Source organism: Gouania willdenowi, chromosome 10 (assembly GCF_900634775.1).
Source record: "Gouania willdenowi chromosome 10, fGouWil2.1, whole genome shotgun sequence".
NCBI lineage: Eukaryota > Metazoa > Chordata > Actinopteri > Blenniiformes > Gobiesocidae > Gouania > Gouania willdenowi.
The window spans coordinates 40882087-40901209 of NC_041053.1; the positions used below are offsets into that span (position 1 = coordinate 40882087).

The following is a 19123-nucleotide window of genomic DNA, read 5'->3' on the forward strand; positions in this document are numbered from 1 at the left end:
ATCTACAAAGACGTGAAATAAAGTCTAAACTCTTTATAAAACACAGTCATTAGAAGAAAACATGTGATTATTTATCATCATTTTATCATTTTTTATTATGGCTCAGTTTGATCTAAAGTGGTTCTGATGGTGAAACCATGACATCAGCACGATTATGACTGTTTTTAACATTAAGGGCCTAAGTTACAAATCTAGATATTTATATCCTGGATTAATCTCCGTTAGCGGGCTTCACCGAACCAAACATTCTCCGTCAGACAGAAGCTGTCCTATGAATCTAGATAACAACAGGCTGAGGTAAGCGTGTTGATTTCAGTCTGGTTAACCGGCGCTCTCTAGTGACGGAGGTGGATATTACAACGTCTGACCAATCACACAGTCAGATTTATATATTTATATTATCTACAGGACTGAGGCTATTTACATCAGCACAGAATACATACATGAATGAATGAATTAATTTATTGGTGTGAAAGCGCCCGATGCACACAGGCTTTATCAGCTGACATATTTGATTGATTTTACTTTATCAGTCCATCAGATATAAATCTATATCTTTCCTATAGGATGCATCAATGTCTAAATATTCTCTCTCCTGTCAGCATCAGATCAGATCTACACAGTGACGTGCTCACACATCACCTTTTATTGGACAGCTCGTTTTCTAATGGATGTGATTGGTCAGGAGGCGGGACTTTAGCACTCGCTCAGATCCTAGCCAGAGGAAAACTTGCTTGCGAGCAGGCAAGTCGTTTAGCATAAGTTACCATGGTGATTTAGCTCCGTAAAATGTTAGTGAGCTTCATAGTCCAGCACACACTGATTTAATCTTGGAAGTTAGCGCGATAAGAGCTAATCTAGATTCATTACATAACCTCTTAATCAGTAGCAGAACTTACAACTGTAGATATCTATAATTCAAGTTTGACATGTTTTAATTCCAACTTTACATTATTACGATATAATTTTGACTAGTTGCAATTCTAATTGTTGATATCTACAATTGTTGTTACATTTCAGATGTCATAAATGGAATAGTAGATATGTTTAAAATTAAATTCTGATTAGTCAAAATTAAATTCCTGATATGTCAGTTCGGAATTGAAACTAGTAAATATGTAATTTCAGATATCTACAATATAATTGTAACTAGTGAAAACAACTTTATTTTAGATATTTACAATTCCTTTTATAACTAGTCAGAATTGAATTATAGATATCAGAATAAGTCTTTCCACTATTTAAAATAATATATACTTGCATTTAATCTGACCCCTCCCACATTTCCAGAATGCAATTGTTGATATCCAAAATGGAAAAATACATTTTCATTAGTTACAATTGTTTTTAACATGTGAAAATTCAACTGTAGATAATGTCTAGAATTGTTATTTTTACCAGAGGTGTTTGAGGACTGGTATATCCTACTCAAGTAGAAGTACTGTTACTTGATTGAAATAAGTACAAGTAAGTCATACATAAAATACTCAAGTACAAGTAAAAAAAAATTAGCTCAATTAAATAGTAAGAGTTACTAGTTACTATGTGAAAAGTTCATCTCAAGTGGAATATTTTATATAATTGGACCGAAGCTGTACGACCTACCAGTAAAAAGATCAGTAGGGGTCAAAGTTCATGATGTCACATGATGTTCCCTATTACCTGCCCACTGGTACCATTGAACAACATTTTCTTTCAATGTACAGTAAATGTCAATGTCATTTAAGGTCAAGGTCAGTCTTCTGTTTTTCCCGCATTATTACTTTCAGTTTAAATGGCCCATGTTACGCTAAATTAACCTTTCTGTGCTTTAAACATCATAAAGTGCTATTAGGGCTTTATACACATGATCAAAGTGTTTTTTTTCATTGATTTCCTCAATCGTTAGTTAGAGGGTGATTGCAGGGTGAGCCCTAACACCTCGCTACAATTTGATGACACGTTCCCACTTTGATGATGAATTTGACGTGGCACTGAGCTGGAGAAGCCCCGCCTCCATGAAGCGCTCTGTCATGATTGACATGTAAACAGACAGTTGAGCATTTCAGCGTCCTTAGCACAGTGCTATGTATGTATTTTCTACAGTTTATGTATGTACCGGTGAACGCCCCGCCCCCATGCTCTGTATCGTGTTTATAAAGCAGCATGAGCTCAGCTACGGAGTGGGTGGGAGGAGGAGGGTGGGCCGTCCTCTGGCCCTACGTCACCGTGCGGGGAGTCAGTGTACTGTCTATAGACACGCCCACTCATGAATATGCATAAGTAGGCTGCAAATTAGCATGTTTGTGTAGAGTTGGTCAGAAAGTGACTTTTCAGAGGACAAAACTCAGGAAAACAGGCGAGTTTAGGGAAATAAACCTCAAATACTATATTTTTGGGGTTCTTAGAACAAATGGAGATGATGGTGAAAAATAGCATGATATGTAACCTTTAATTAGTAAAAAGAACAAACTTGTCAACAAATCCAGATACAGGTTGTCATTTTTGCAAATTTTTTCAATTTTCAATGACCAAATACGTATTTGCCTTGTGAATACAGGTCCTTTGTTTGTTCTGTCATTCTAATCAGTGACATCATCGCCCTCCTGTGGACACATTAGGAACTGTGTGTGTGTGTGTGTGTGTGTGTGTGTGTGTGTGTGTGTGTGTGTGTGTGTGTGTGTGTGTGTGTGTGTGTGTGTGTGTGTGTGTGTGTGTGTGTGTGTGTGTGTGTGTGTGTGTGTGTGTGTGTGTGTGTGTGTGTGTCAGGTGAACGTGACCCTGGAGAAGGAGGTGGCAGGTATCTGGGTGAAGGTTCCCTGCTTGGAGAACCTGGGTAGTTGTCACTATGAGGACGGGTGTGACATCCTGGACCAGCTGATCCCACCTGGTCAGGACTGTCCTGAGCCTCTACACAGCTACGGGCTGCCCTGCCATTGCCCTTTCAAAACTGTGAGTCCATCAACACACAGTCAGACAAACACAGGAACATCAAGATAAAACACATTTATCATCCTGCGTCTATTTTAAAATTATATATAACATAATGATTATTTATTTAATTTATCGTCTGATTGACGTTTAACTTCTTTGTCATGTTTTAATTGTGTTTTTCTGTTAGAGGAGGCATCCTCACTATAGTTATCTGTATACTTTATTTATTATTTTATTAATAATCTTCCATACGCTCAAACTACTCCCACAATTTTCAACCATAATACAAGTGATATACTGTATTAAAATTTTCTGAAATTTCAGGACATCTTTAAGTTTTTTTTGAATGATTCTACTTTTTGTTTCCCATTCATTTTGCATCAGCCATTCATCAATCAATTTCAACTGTTCACTTTCATCTAAAAACCTTCAACTTATCTCAACTTATTTGAACTCATTTGAACTTTTTCAACCTTTTTCGACTTTCTTCAGTTTTTTTACACATTATTTAGATTATTTCAGATCCTATTTGAACAATTTTCATCAATTCTTCTGAATTATTTCACAGAGGGTTAATTTTTTTTTAACTTTCATATTTTTTCTAATCTAATTTTGCACTGAGTGAGTTTCTTCTGTTATCCTGCTTTGTTGCTGAATAAAGGATTATATTATCGGCTTGGCTATTATTAGGCTAGTGCTAATGCTAATCCAGTGCTAGGTATATGTTAATTCTATGCTAATGTAAGGGTGATGTTAATGCTAAGCTATTGCCACGTTAAAGGTGCAGTCCGCAACTCTCAGATCCCTCCCTCCCCGCTGCTCTCTTGCCCTGCCTCCAAACTTTCCAAAGTCCCTCCCTCAGAGGAGCTAACAAGCTAACGTTAGTCCGACAGCAACATCGCAGTAATAAAACATACTCTGTTAAAAGCATATTACTTCAGCGCTTCTCTCTCTCATGGTGCACACACCTCAGCAGTAGCAACAACAGTGTCACTTACAGCAGCCCACACGGAGGCTGCTGCGCACACATGAACACCTGCGCCAAAGAGTTCTAATGAAACAATTACAAATCCAACATAATGTAAATCAAGCAGCAATAATTACCTTTCAAGCAGAAAAGTCACCAATTCCATCTTCTACTCCTCCAGACCATACACTGTAAAAAAGACGGCGTTACAGCTCCGGGAAAGGGGCGGGGCCTGTGAGCAACAACTGTCAGACAGCCCATCAAACACAATCCTGGCTCTGATTGGTTCTTTTTGCTCGGTCGCGGTGCAATCCGGTAATCTGCCAAAGGCTGCAGGAGCAGCAAGGGGCGGGGCTCAATGAATCTGTTTTTTTCACACAAACTACTAGTTTGATGTAAAGCTGTCCTTACATAGTGACAGCTTTAGCAAATATGACAAAAAGTCACTTTTATAAGAGTTGCAGACTGCACCTTTAATCCTAGGTTAATGCTAATGCTAGGTTCATGCGTAAGTTAATGCCAGTGACGTGCCGTGACCACTAGTGTTGGGTAGGCAGGGCGTTGCAAATCGAGACCACCAATGACAATTCCATATATTTCTGCTGGCAAGTGTTAATCTAACAAAATCAACATCATAAACAACATTAAAGAAACATGAACTATTATTTAATATAGTCTCCATACTCTCCCAACAAGATATATTTCATGACACGGCAGCACATCTGTTGTTTGTGTTGGAAACACAGAAACATGGAGAAAATGACAACAACCATTTGTACCACTCTCTGTGGAAAGTATAAAACATGTTCTGACCTTAGCTTAGCTGAAGCTCTGGTAGCTCAGGTGTTGGTCTCCATCTTTTAAAAGCTGTAGGTTTTCCTCAAAAGAAAGTTTCTTTATCGTCTCTAGTGCTGTCATCCTGACTGTAGTGTTATCCCGCCCACTAGCTAGAGAACGTAGCAGCAGCCACGCTGGATCAATTCACTAATGCACTGTGAACGTACGTATAGCATTGAGCATAGCACGGTTGATTTTCATCTTGGAGAACTGACTGCACAAACACATAAAAACACGCTATGAGGGCCAAAGGCAGATAGCAACGTGCCTATGGGAGAGGGTGTGGCCTCCTCCTGGCTCCTCCTCCTACCTTACAGTGGAGTGAGACTGTGAAGCGTCTCTGCCGTACCAGGAAATAGCGCTGTTTAGTCATTTGGGCTATAAAAAGCACAAACTTTCAAACGTATAGGTACTGTAGGCCATCGGAAAGGGGAAAAAAATTATAATCATATTATAATTAAAATAAATAATCAAAATATCAATTCACCCTTGGGGAGGCACTGCCTACCCTGACTGCACGTCACTGGTTAATGCTATTGTTAGGATAATGCCAATGCTAGGATAATGGTAGGTTAATGCTATTGCTCGGTTATTGTTAATGTTAAGCTAATGCTATTGCTGAGCTAATGTTAGGTTGGGCCCTGTGATGGACTGGCGCCCTGTCCAGGGTGTACCCCCGCCCAGCGCCCTATGAGAGCCGGATATTGGCACCGGCAGACCCCCGCGACCCTGTTAAACGGGAATAAGCGGGTATGAAAATGGATGGTTGCTAGGTTGGTGTTATTAGTAATCTAATGCTAGGTTAGTGCTAATGCTAGGTTAATATCATTGCTAGGCTAATGCTAATTATAGGTTAGTGCTAATGCTATTGCTAGGTTAATGGTAATGTTAAGATAATGCTGTTACTAGGTTCATGCAAGGTTAGTGTGATTGCTTGGTTAATGCTAGATTAGTGTTCAGGCTAGGCAACTGCTAGGTAAGTGCTAATGTTAGGCTAATGTTGTTGCAAGGTTAATGTTAATGCTAGGTTAGTGTTAATGGTAGGTTCATGTTATTGCTAGGTTCATGCTAATGTTAGGTTAGTGCTAATGCTAGGTTTATACTATTGCTAGGCTATTGTTAATGCTAGGTTAGTGCTAATACTAGGTTAATGTTATTGCTAGGTCAATGCTAATGTTAGTCAATACTAATGTTAGGTTAATGCAATTGCTAGGCTATTGTTAGTGCTAATGCTAGGTTAATGCTATTGCAAGGTTAATGCTAATGCTAGGTTAGTGTTAATAGTAGGTTAATGTTATTGCTAGGCTAATGCTCATGTTAGGTTTGTGCTATTGCTAGTCTAATGCAATTGCTAGGCTATTGTTAATGTTAGGTTAGTGCTAATGCTAGGCTAATGCTATTTTCAGGATAATGTTAATTGCTGTATACAAAGAAGTTGATTATTGTTCATTGTCCCTATCGAACAAACTAAGAAATAAATATTTTGATTAATTAATACACCTGTAGAAAACCAACCACATCTTTGGATTGACAAGACGTACGTGTGTGTGTGTGTGTGTGTGTGTGTGTGTGTGTGTGTGTGTGTGTGTGTGTGTGTGTGTGTGTGTGTGTGTGTGTGTGTGTGTGTGTGTGTGTGTGTGTGTGTGTGTGTGTGTGTGTGTGTGTGTGTGTGTGTGTGTGTGTGTGTGTATGTGTGTGTGTCACCACAGGGCTCCTACTCCCTGCCTCAATCCAACTTCTTCCTCCCTAAACTGGACCTGCCGTACTGGTTGACCAATGGGAATTACAGGGTTCAGGGCGTACTGGGAGCACTGGGAAAGGAGCTGGGATGCCTCAAAGTGTCCATGTCCATTAAGTCAGACTGATGGAGTAATCTGATTACTTCTGCTTCACGTCTTTAAATAACCCTGCTGTACTTTAATGATGATTATGGGTCTGACTATTTTAATCTTCTGTTCTTTATTTTAATGAACAGCCTTCTGATTGGACGACAATGTTTTTAAATGAGAATATTTTTCTGTTTCAAATGTTTTTAATTTTCCAATAAAAAATGAGATTTAAAACTGTGTGTTGTGTGTGTGCATGTTTGTACGTGCATCTGTGTGTGAGTGCGTGAATGTGTATATGAATGTGTGTGTGTGAACACCTGAGTCGTGTATTACAGAAGTGTATTTTCCAGAGTGTGTTATTAACACTAATATCCTTCTGATCATGTGACCAGTTTGATCACTTCCTTCAGTGTCTCCTTGTCCTCCTGGTGGACCTTGTACTCCAGGTGTGAACCGTCACTGCTCAGACACACATCAGAGTGCGTTAAAGGAAGTTGGCACTGCAGTCACTTCCTGTGTGTGTTCCTAATGAGTGGGCGGAGCTCCTCCACTCTAAGAGGGCTTAGCATCAGTTAGCCGCTCCAGGCCGTTAGCGGCGTCGCACAATGACTCTCACCACTTAATTCCTCCTTTCAGCCGCCCACCAAACGCCAGAGGCTAAATTAATAGATGCTAATGAGCGCCTTCGATCAAAGGCGAGCGGGATGATAATTAACACGAGGAGGGGGCGGAGCTGAAAGGTTCACACGGGCCTCAGCAGGGGAGCGGGGCTTTGTGGACATCCTGAAGGGGTTGGTGTCCCTCCACCAGTCCAAAGGCAAACAGAGACGGAGTGAAAACGTGTTTCTGACTCAGTCTGTACAGCGGCTGCTTCATATTTCTATAGCTGTGCTTTTATTTTGAAGGGGCAGCACTGAGTAACGACAGGTGGTGATGAAGTGAAGAATTGTGTTAAAGCTCTGACAGGATGTGAGACCACGAGAGAAAAAAAAAAAAGAGGGCGGAGCTCGTCTGACCTCTGACCTCTGATTGGTCCATCGTTCACCGCACACACACCTTTGTGTTTACACAACAAACGTCACCTTTATTTCTCTTTAAACTGAACTCTGACACAGACATATAAAGAATAGATCTGTTCCTGTCCTTCATTACAGACGTATTGAAAAATAGATCTGTTCCTGTTCTTTGTCATAGACGTATAAAGAATAGATTAAAAACGTCTTTGTCTACAGCGTCTTTTTCAAATTTCCTCATTTTTAAATTCTCTGCTGTTTTATTATTTATTTATTTATTGTAGATCTCAAACATTGGAACCAGAGAGCACGTGTGTGACATGATTAAATAAAGAAGTTTCTATTTGTTTTGATGAGATTCTAAATGTTTATTAATTACTAATAACTGCCACTCATCATCTTCCTCCGCGCCAATAGAATCAATGGAATGGCTCTCTCGTGCCGCGTGCCTGGGCGCATGCGCGGCGCACCTCCAGGGCAGGGCAGGTATCCGCGCTCGTGCAGCTCAGCACCACCAGCAGACTGCACGAGACCTGCTGTCTGCATGTGAGGCACGAGGACGCGCTCCTGGACACTCGTTAATAGTTGGTTTGGTTGTTTAAGTGCGTGCGCGCGCGTGCCTGTGCGGAGCGGGCAGAGTCGTGCCCGCGCACAGGTGAGACTAGAGGAGAGTCCAGGTGAGGTGACCAGTAGAGTGATGGGACCAGTGGGACCAGGACCCTGACCAGCACCATGTTCCAGCGCAGCTCCAAGAAGTGCTTCAGCATCGAGTCTCTGGTCGGGAAAGAACCGGAGGAACCGATCCGACCCACCGCGCTCCGCTTCCCGGACTCCCTGCACCAGCACCCGGCCTCCGTGTTCGCCTCCTTCCCGGGGACGGGCGGTGGGCGCGCGGTGTTCCCGTCCGGGCCGGAGCTGCTGCTGCAGGAGGCCGCCACGCACACGCACCCGCTGCAGCTTCCCGCGCAGGTATCTCCGCAGAGCTTCTTCGCCCCGCACCGGGACGCGCTGGGTTTCTACCCGTGGCTGCTGCGGAGCCGCTATCTGGGACACCGGTACCAAGGTGAGGCTCCGGCTGCGCAATGTGCAGGTTCTCCTCTCACAGGGAGGAGAAACATCTCCTAATATCAGAGAATAACTCACTCATTAGTCCCTGATTGTTCTTTATTAATCCGAAGGAACTAGATAATAATATTAATAATACATTCTATTAAAAAACGCTTTTCCAGAAACTCAGACACTTTAATAGGATTAAAATAACAACAGCAATACAGTGATGAAAAAACACAGGGATATAATTCAGAATCCACAAACACTAAGAACAACAACAATAATAATCATAATATATTTGTATCGCTTAACAAAAGTTTTTAAGGCTCCACGCAATGTGCAGGTTCTCCTCAGGGAGGAAAACCATCTCATCATCATCAGAATACAACACACTTATTTTAATCAAAAAGAATAAAAAACCCCACAAACAATAATAATTACAACATATTTAACATATTTGTATCACTTTCCAAAAGTTTTTTTTTCCCTTTTTAAACCCTTAATTATATTATTTTCTATTCGTTTCGTCTCATTTCTATGTATTTGTTGCTGCTGAAACCGCTGAGGTTTTATTTGATAAATAATGGAATTAGAAAATATGAGCCTGAGAGAAAGAATAATTATTAAATGATATATCTTTATACAGACTTTAACGGGTTTTCTCTAAAATAATAAAAAAGATTCAGAAGTGAGTGAAAAAAGTTCAGCAACAGTAACTGAATTCTATTTATATTATATATTTATATTTATTAAAAATATATAAGATGTATATTTATTCAAGACATTAAAATAAAAATAATCGTCAGATATCCTTAAAGAAGTCTCAAGGAATCAATATAAAGGAGAACGCACGCACGCGCACTATGTGTGCGTGTGATTCATTTCATGCCGCTGAAGATTCAGTAACAATAATAACACGTTTCTTGTCAACGAGCTGTTTTAATTTAAAGTTTGCTTCCATTTTTATATTTTAAGCATTAAATCAAATTTTAAAAGTGAAAGTGATGTAAATAGGCGGGGCAGGGAGAATGAAAAAACATTTCGATTTAAATTTTAAAATGCTTTATATTCATATAATATTAATGTGTATTTGTTATTTTTGTTGTTTGTTATACATTTAGTCACACGTCGAAAGGATTCCGTTTTTATTTATTTAATAATCAGTTGTTTTTGTTTGATTTTTCATTATTTTTTTTATTTGTTCTTCCAGCGACACCAACCGTTAGTTTCATCCGCGCTTTGACCGATTCTCCGATCGCAAAAGCGGCCTCCGTAGTAACGGAGACCCGAGGCTTCATCTGCGGCCTGTCGGATTAAAACCGAGTAAAAATAAACCGATTCCAGTTCAAAATAACAAAAAAGTCTGAAATCAATGTAACAATCATGTTCTCTTCTCATTTGATGGATCATTAACCTGTCAGAATGTCGTGAGAAAATTGCGTTTTCTAGTAAAATATGCTTTTAATAAACCAAATACACACAAGTAGAAACTAGTGTAAAGTGATTCTTTCTTGAATAAATGCTTTAACAAATGCACAAAATAACGTTTTTTAAAGCCTCAAGATAAAAATACAGATAATCCATGAAGAAAATACATTTTAAAACAAATAACACATTTTAAATATGTAAATTAGGTAGAATAATTATTGTAAATTCGTATTTAGCATCAAGTTAAACCCAGAATGTTGTAACAATGTGAGGAACGATGCACACAAAATAAAGAAAGGGATTAGAAATAGAATAATTGAAATGATGTGTGATTTGATGAAATGTTCAACATTCAAATGAAAAACTTTGTTTTTAGAGGTTTATCATGTCTGTAATATTCAACAACACTAAGACACAAAGAAGGTCAGATTTCCTCTTTTATGACACTTCTGAAATATGATTTTATTTCTTTGCTTGATCAATGCAAATTTAATCTCAGACTTCATCGTGATCAGAAGGTAATTTTGTTTTAATTTAATTTAATTAATCATAAATCATCTTTCATGCTCAGACTTTTATTTTCTATTAATTTTTTAATCAGATCAACCTTCAAATTAAAGTACAAACATGAACAATCGTTGAAGATGTGGAACTCATATTTGATGTGTTTTTGAGCGTTCTCGTTTTTTTTTTTTTATTTGGGTGGAGGGTTTCTATGATTCTCATTAAAACAAGTTGCTCCTTTGAGAAATAATAGAAAATGTTATGTTTGTTCAAAAGAAAACCTAAGATTGAATCTGTTTTTGAGTCGACTTTTGAAAATAAAAAAATCAGTTTCCTGTTTTTTCAACAAATTCTAAGAAACATGTTTTTCGTGTGGGGTTTGCATGTTCTCCTATAGAGTCAATTAAGTAGATTTAAAAATGAGTAGAACCAAGTTTTATAGCGATATTGTCCTTTTTCTGTTTTTTGGTTGTTTGTGTCGACTGCATGTGTTTATGTGACAGGAAAGACATTTGAAGATGATATTTTTGGTGTCATTTTGTCTTTTGTGTATTTGTGTTGTTTTGTTTGATTAAAAATGTGTTGTAGCTCATATTGAGTCTTTTTGGTGTTGTTTTTTTTATTGTTATTTTATTTTTCTGATGTTATTGTTATGTTGTTTTATGTTTTTGTTGTCACTTTTGTATTTTCCCTTATTTTCTCTCTCTTTTTTGGTGTTATTGTGTGTTTTTAAACATGTATTTAGTATTTTTTGTCTGTTTTGTGTTGCGTTAGAGGGAGAAGATGTTGCAGACGGTAAATGTTTTTCTTTCTCTGAGCGTGGGAAGAAGTCATAGTTTGGTTAGCTTAGCACGTAGCGCTTCATGGTAAAGGCTTTTATTTTGGAAGCATCTCATTAGTGATAATTCTCCTTTTCTTTTGGTGACTATTGAACAATTTTTGGTCGTCGAACCAAGTTGTGATTTTTGTCGTTTAACGCTTTGGAAACGTATTTAATTCTTAATTATTCAGTTCAGTGATTTTAATCAGCGTTTATCTGAGGACAAAGGAAGGTTTAATTAAAGGTAATCCACAAAATGACTTAACAACAACAAAATTATACAGAATGACGAAAAAATATAAGACAAAATGACTCCAAAAACACAGAATGTGACTCCAAATAAAGAAATAAAGAATATACAAAACGACAACAGACATTTGCAAAAATTACTCCAAATATGCACAAAATTACTCGGAACACACAAAACAATAACAACAGAAAAGAATGACAACAAAAATATGCAAAATTACAACAAAAACGCGCAAAATACACAAAGAAAAATTACAAAACAACAAAAACACACAAACTCTTGTTGTTTCCCATGTTAATGCTTCTGATTGGTGTTATTCTTAATGTTGATCATGTGACCCTCAGATCAGATACAATCACATGTTTGTGGGCCCGCCCCCTTTGATAGAAGATAACCGTCTCTGTCTTAGATCAGGGGTTCTCAAGCTTGGGGTCTGGAGGACCTCATTTGTAATAGTGAGACATTGGGAATAAGAATATTTTATGACCAATTTGAGCCAATTTTTTTTGCTTATTTTTACTCCACCAAACTCACCATATTTAAACCTATTTTCATCACTTTTTCTTGCCATATTTTTGCTCCTTTTAATGTATTTTTGCTACATTTCTCCCATTTCTGACACTTCTACATCACATTTCAATGACTTTTCTACACATTTTTTTCTAATTTCCAGACATGTTCAACACTTAGAAACCATTTCTACCACTTTTACACCTAATGTCACATATATTGACCCTTTTAACCTCTTTTTACCATATTTCATGATTATTTATTGTCAATTTAGCCACATTCACTATTTATCATGCCCATTATTTGTCCGTTTAAACTAATTGTTCCAATATTGACACTTTGAACCATTTTTATCACTTTTTCTGTCTGTTTTTGTCTACTTTAAGTTGTGACTTTTAACCAATTTCTGTGGTTTTTAAAATCCCATTTCACCTCCTTTTCCACCATTTTTGGTCACTTTGAACCATTTTATTAGTGATTAAAACCATGATTTCCATCTTTAATATGACTATAATAATAATAAACGTTCCTGGATAACAGTGGATATTATTCAGATGAATAAATAAATGTGGTTATCACAGATTCATAGAACAATGGACCATCATTTTACTGACTTTATGGTTGGACCCCAAAAATCTCCCCTTTATTCCCCCTTATAGATGGTCCTGTCTCCACATGACTGTTCTTCAATGTTCATGTCTGTGTTCAACCACCTTCAGCTACAGTGGGGGTCCCCGCTCTATGTGACCTTTATTTTGGGGGCTGAAAATGTTGAGAACCACTGCTTTAGACGAGTGGATCTTGTTGGGTTCTTTCTTTCTTACTGTGAACTTTATATTTTTATATTAAGCGCACTGAGAGACTTTGTTGTAATTTGCGCCGTATAAATAAAGTTGAGTTGAATGTGTGAATGAATGATCACACAGAGCTGTTAACGCACGTTTTTCCCTCAAACATTTGTTGGATCGTTGAATGTTTTGTCTTTTTCCAGTTTTGACTACGTGACGGGAAAGCAGGAGACTTTATTTTGAAGCTCCAACTGTTCCCGTGGCGATGGCGTAGACGAACCCTCAGAAACGTTTGCAGACTCTTTGTCTTCGTTTGGCGGTTACTGGTAGATTTCTGGCATCATTCTGACCAAACGTTCATTTGTCGATCAACAGAAACATTTGCACGCTCCATGTCCGCAGCTTTGCATATGAAAGTGTTCTGGTAGATGCTAGCGCTGTCAGAACGCCTCTCTGTTCGCCGCCACTCTTTGATTTTTGCGTGTGGCGTGTCATCGGCTGCTCGGCCGAGCTTTGTCTTCATGTAAATACGCGCGCGGTTTTTCTTGGTATTTTACTAAACGGACAAAATGCGGCGCCGACGTCGGTTTGTGGAGCTCGGCCGTCTCACGATTCCTCGTCTGATAAACAAATGAGCGCTTCGGTTCCAACCTGTCGGTAAAACCCAGAGGGAAATACGAGCCCGAGGTAACGAAGGTTCTTTTTAGCGCACGTGTTCGCGCCTCCTGAATGTTACAATTTTTCCCGCGTCAGCTTTTGTTTCGCTGTTTTACGCAAATATGACCTCAGCAGTTTGCATCAACGAGATAAAAGCCTGCAGCGTTACACACACACACACACACACACACACACACACCTCACTTGGCTAAAATAATAATTTATGGATGATTTCTCAGATTTATTTGAAGCGTTTGTTAAATGACACAAAAGGCATTTTGCAGTTTTTCCATTTTTTTTTATTTACTGAAATGACAAAAGTGACCAAAAAAAATACTCCTTCATTTTCAGCTCATTTGTTATTTCAAACTTTTGATTATTTTGTTCAATCTTTGAAATGTGGCAGAAAAACTAAAGAAATGTAAAAACAGTTCAAAGTTTTTCAAATATTTTATTTGCCTAATAGACATTAATACTGATTCTGATCAGAATTTATAAATAAATTCAATTATTTTTTACATTTTTAAAGTAAATATTTCAGTAATCTGAAAATGTTTTGTTGTCTTAATAAACATTTTCACCAAATTAGAGTTAGAGTTGACAAAAATGACACAAAATTACTGAAATTAATCACTGGTTTAATGTTTTATTTCCTTAAATTATTGAGGAAATGAAGTTTAACCTGAAGTTTGATTTAAAAGAAATGTTTTAATGGATTAAATCAGAAGAAAAATGATGAAACTTTGTCCCAAAGTAGTTTTTTCTTTAAACATTCTGTTGTGTTGAGTGTGTTCTTTGTCTGAAGGACTTCAATGATGGTTCTCATTAAATAAAGCTCTTTAAACACGTTTCCTTCTCACTGCGTAGAATCTTCTTCATCGTTGAGCTCGTAAACGTTGGACAGACATTCCTCAGACTTTCAGCGTCTGAAATTACAGCCGTCGACTAAAAAAACACAAACTGTTGTTTTTAAAGCAGACAAACAGCAGAAGGTTTCCTCGTCTGCTGCTCGTCTCACTCTGAGAAAATATGACAAACAGCAGATTTATCATTTATCATCGTTTAAAGGTTTAATTCTGGAGGAAAAGTTCATTAAGTCTGAGTTTGAAAAGTTCGAGTTGAATTCAAAACTGTTTAATGTCAATTTATTCTGTTTAAAATGTGATACTGTTCAGTTTATTCATGATTGTTAGTTTGTTTTATTAACATTTGATTGTTTGTTATTTGTTTGATTGTTTATCATGTTTGTTTGTTTGTTTGTTGAAGGAGAGGACAGCGGAGCAGAGAACCTGCTCCTCCACGGCCCGTTCTCCAGGAAACCCAAACGGATCCGTACAGCGTTCTCTCCGTGTCAGCTGCTGCGTTTGGAGCGAGCGTTTGAGAAGAATCACTACGTGGTCGGAGCGGAGCGTAAACAGCTGGCCAGCACGCTGTGTCTGACGGAGACGCAGGTACAGGACACGCCCCTTTTTCTGTTTATCTTGAACTCACCTTTACCCGACGTTCACCCGTAAACCCGTGTGACGCTGCTTTGAAACACGTTCGTACGGTGTACATTTTAGGACACGTGTCAAACTCAAGGCCCGGGGGCCAAATCCGGCCCGTCAGAGCATCCGATTCGGCCGCAGGAGAAAGTGAAAATATAAGAGAAAACATGAATCATTGTGTAAATTACCAAATAATTCACTTGTTGTTGTTGTCCAAAATCCTGCAATTTTTCCTCAAATTAATCCACAAAATCTTCCCAAAATAAATAAAAAAATAATAATAATGAAACATCAAAGGACATTTAACTATCTGTCACTTATTGATTTAATATTGTTGATGCCTTCTATACTTTATGTCTAACTTATAACTTGAAGTGCAAACTTGGGCACATTAATGTTGAAATTGTTTGTTTTCCAACCTAAAACTGCGGCCCACATGTGGTCCAACTGGTCCGTATTTGGCCCCTAAACTAAAAGTTTGACACCCCTGTTTTAGGACGTTCTCCGGTGTCAGAGTGAGGTATCATCAGGTATCTGTCATTTATCAGACCAGACGGACTCATGACTCAGCAAAACCTCAGTCAAATGACACGTCCTCAATATTCAAAATAAAAGTCATCAGACTCAGTGGCCTAAGGACATAAAATATGACATGATGTATTTAGTAGAAACAGTAAATAACATGGCGTCATCAATATGCGCTGATTCAGATATGAGAGTAAAGTTGAAACCTCTTATTTTCTATTTATTTTGAAAGGTTCACATTTATCAACGTATTAATTTATTCATTAATCAAACAATACATTGATTAATCTTACATTTTTATAAATAAAATGAAAGAACAGGTTTTCAACTTCATCATGTGTACTTCCGGTTCCTTCAAAATAAAATGCCATGTCGTGTTTTACGGACTGAGGCCGTTGAGTCTGATGACTTTATTTTGAAGCCTGAGGCGGTTTCATTTGATAGATGTTTTGCTGAGTCATGATACCTCACTCTGAGACCTGAAGACGTCCTAAAATGAAAACTGTTCGTCTCGCCACAAACTGCTTCCTGTCTCCTGCGTTGAGTGTTTTCGGCTCACGTGACTTTGAGTCAGCATCTGTGACGATCCATTTCCTGTCTGTGACGATCCATTTCCTGTCTGTGACGCTTCCATAAACTCACTGTGACTCATGGGAACGCCGTGAGTCTGAGGATGAGAGCGCCATTTACGAGGAACCACGAATAATTCATCATTTCATTTGGACACCTTGAAAACACACACACACACACACACAGATCAGAGGCTTTAAATCACACTTGTCGTTACGTCTGACACGTTTTACATGTTTTCCAAACACAGATGAAACAGATTTATGTCGACTTTTCTATAAAAACGATGAGACTTTGTTTGTCAAACACATTTTTCAGCAGCAGCTTTAAAAGATTAAGTTTTAAACCTTTTTAATGATTTCAAACAGTTTTAAAGATCCTCGTTTTAGCAGAACTTCACCCACAGGCTCACATTTTAAATTTGTTCCCGAACAAACAACAAACTATTCTGAATCTGAAATAAAAATGACCAAAAATGGGATTTTGAAAATCACAGAAATTGGTTAAAAGTTGCAAAATAGAGTGGACAAAAAACGGAAAGTAAAAGTGGTAAAAAGGGTTTAAATATGGTTAAAAGTGACATAAATGTGTCAATATATGTGACATTAGGTGTAAAAGTGGTAGAAATGGTTTATAAGTGATGAACATGTCTGGAAAGTGAAAAAAATGTGTAGAAAAGACATTAAAATGTAATGTAGAAGTGTCAGAAATGGGAGAAATGTAGCAAAAATACATTAAAAGAATCAAAAATATGGTAAGAAAAAGTGATGAAAATAGGTTAAAATATGGAAAGTTTGGTGACAAGTCTCTCCTGGTGTCTCGCGACCCCTAGATTGAGAACCGCTGCTCTATACGTCTGAGACAGAGGACAGGAACAGATCTATTCTTAATACGTCTCTGTTGTTATAAAGTTGTTTTTCCGGCTGTTGGAGCGTTGGTCCTTGTGTCCACGTGTCAATCATAGAAACAGCTTGGATTGTGAGCTAATGCTAACGCTAACACCACGCTGTGTGTTTGTGTCTCAGGTGAAGGTTTGGTTCCAGAACCGTCGCACGAAGCACAAGCGTCAGAAGTTGGAGGAGGAGTCACCAGAGGCTCAGCAGAAGAGGAAGGGCAGCCAGCACGTGAGCCGCTGGAGGGCGGCCACGCAGCAGGGCGACGAGGTGGACGTGCTCACAGAGGACGACTGAGGCCACGCCCACAGCCAGGACTGAGGCCACGCCCAGAGCGGCACTGACGCACATGGGGATGACTTTAAGACTTCGGAGGAAGCAAATCCACTTTATAAGAAGGGGGTCCAAATGAAACATTCCTTTGGAAGTTGGACCCTGAACGCACCACCAATCAACAGCCTTCATCGCCATTTGCTCCGCCCCCTTTCAGGAAGAAAACAACAACAGATAAAAGTGTTCACATCAAACACAGAATTATTTAAAGTTGACCTGTGGCGCTCAGAGGACTGACGGCGCCGCCCCAGCTTCTGTTGCTCAGAACTAAAGTCCAACGGCGGGCGGCACAGCTGTTGGTGACTGAATTCACGCATCGGTGCCAAAACGGCGGCGGCGGTGGTGGCATCCCGAGAAAAAAAAAAAAGTGCAAGGCAAAGCTGCATCTGACGGCGTGTGAGCGTCTGCTGCCGACAGACGGCGGCGGACGGGGGTGAAACAAAAACTAAAACTCGTCAACATCCGGAAACATTTTGGATACAGAGTAAATGCATCCCTGTACTGCATGTGCACAGGCTGTAATATCACCATGTTTATCATTTTACCAGTATAGTATAGTATAGTATAGTATAGTATAGTATAGTATAGTATAGTATAGTATAGTATAGTATAGTACAGGCAGATATTTATTGGGCTTTATTTACCAGTGATTAGTTCTACTGTATTCCACCAGCACTGCTCACAAACCAGTTTTTGCTTTTTTTTTTAATATATTTTTTAATTGAAATCACAGTACAGGGGTGTCAAACTCATTTTAATTCAGGGGGGCAATTACAGAGCTCCAGTGGGCCACAGATTTTATGCTGGAAAATGAGTAATTTCAATATTTTTTGCCATAGTTTACACTTCTACGTAAACATAAAATACACAATATGTAAGAAACTGACAATATCCAAGCAATAAGTGACAGATTTCAGTCCCAACAGGGTTTCACTTTAAATTTTATTGATTTTGTCACAAATCTCTATTTAATTAAAGAAAATCTTATTTAATAATTTGAGGAAAATTAAGAGTTTGCAAGAATTTAGATTTTTTTTTTTCAACAGTTTAACATTAAAAATTACTGCCATCGTACGATATAAACACCAGGAAAACTGTACCTGCAAATATTGAGTTTTATTCACACAATGATTCATGTAGAATCGACCAATATGGGATTAAAGGCCGATTAAAAAAAAAAAATAATAAATTCTTTTTTTTAAAGCACATTGATGATGAAAGACAATTAAAACACTCATGATATAAATGTATTTATTAGAAATTATATTAAATACACCAATAAAACATGTATTAAACTTTAAAGATACTCGCACACAACCAAGTAAAACACAAAGTACGGGACAGTTAGTAGCAGTAAAGCATGACGACGACATACGATGTGTAGATAGTGGGTTTAAACTAAACACCTGTTTTAAATATAACATTATACCTAAGCTTCACACATGACACAATATACACAACGACAACATCACATCTCACTTTAAAATAATCAACTCTTCTGCACCCTTTCCATTTCCTACCCTGACTCCCTCTTCCCTGTTCTCTTACCCCTCACTTAGATGTAACACTAACATCTCTTTTTATATTATCCTTATAATATTAATAAGTGTTTTTTTTGGCCGATCTTAAAAAAAGTTCATATCTCTATATTCATGTTTTCTTTGGGCCTTGAGTTTGACATGTGTCATAGTACATGGAGAGCTCATTCAGTGACATCATAATTACAAACTTAACTACTACGTGACATGA

General features: G+C 38.2%; 2 protein-coding genes across 2 annotated transcripts in view; both read left to right on the forward strand.

The window, feature by feature from the left end:
* The window catches only part of gm2a (ganglioside GM2 activator), a 7869-nt gene extending 1086 nt beyond the window's left edge, over positions 1-6783 (forward strand). The window contains exons 3-4 of the mRNA XM_028459749.1: positions 2749-2931; positions 6427-6783. Of these exons, the coding sequence (XP_028315550.1) occupies positions 2749-2931; positions 6427-6582 (339 nt within the window). The 3' untranslated portion in view covers positions 6583-6783. The remainder of the gene's footprint in view (positions 1-2748; positions 2932-6426) is intronic.
* Positions 6784-8076: 1293 nt separating this feature from the next.
* emx3 (empty spiracles homeobox 3) lies at positions 8077-18159 on the forward strand. Its single transcript, XM_028459937.1, has 3 exons — positions 8077-8622; positions 14833-15017; positions 17174-18159. The coding sequence occupies exons 1-3, from the start codon at positions 8292-8294 to the stop codon at positions 17336-17338; spliced, it is 681 nt and encodes a 226-aa protein (XP_028315738.1). The 5' UTR covers positions 8077-8291; the 3' UTR covers positions 17339-18159.
* The last annotated feature ends 964 nt before the right edge of the window (positions 18160-19123 follow it).

Coding starts and splice junctions, on each gene's coding strand:
- emx3 (XM_028459937.1), top strand. CDS start 8,292: ATGTTCCAGCGCAGCTCCAAGAAGTGCTTCAGCATCGAGTCTCTGGTC. Junction 8,623..14,832: donor TCTGGGACACCGGTACCAAG/GTGAGGCTCCGG, acceptor TGTTTGTTGAAG/GAGAGGACAGCGGAGCAGAG. Junction 15,018..17,173: donor TGTGTCTGACGGAGACGCAG/GTACAGGACACG, acceptor TTTGTGTCTCAG/GTGAAGGTTTGGTTCCAGAA.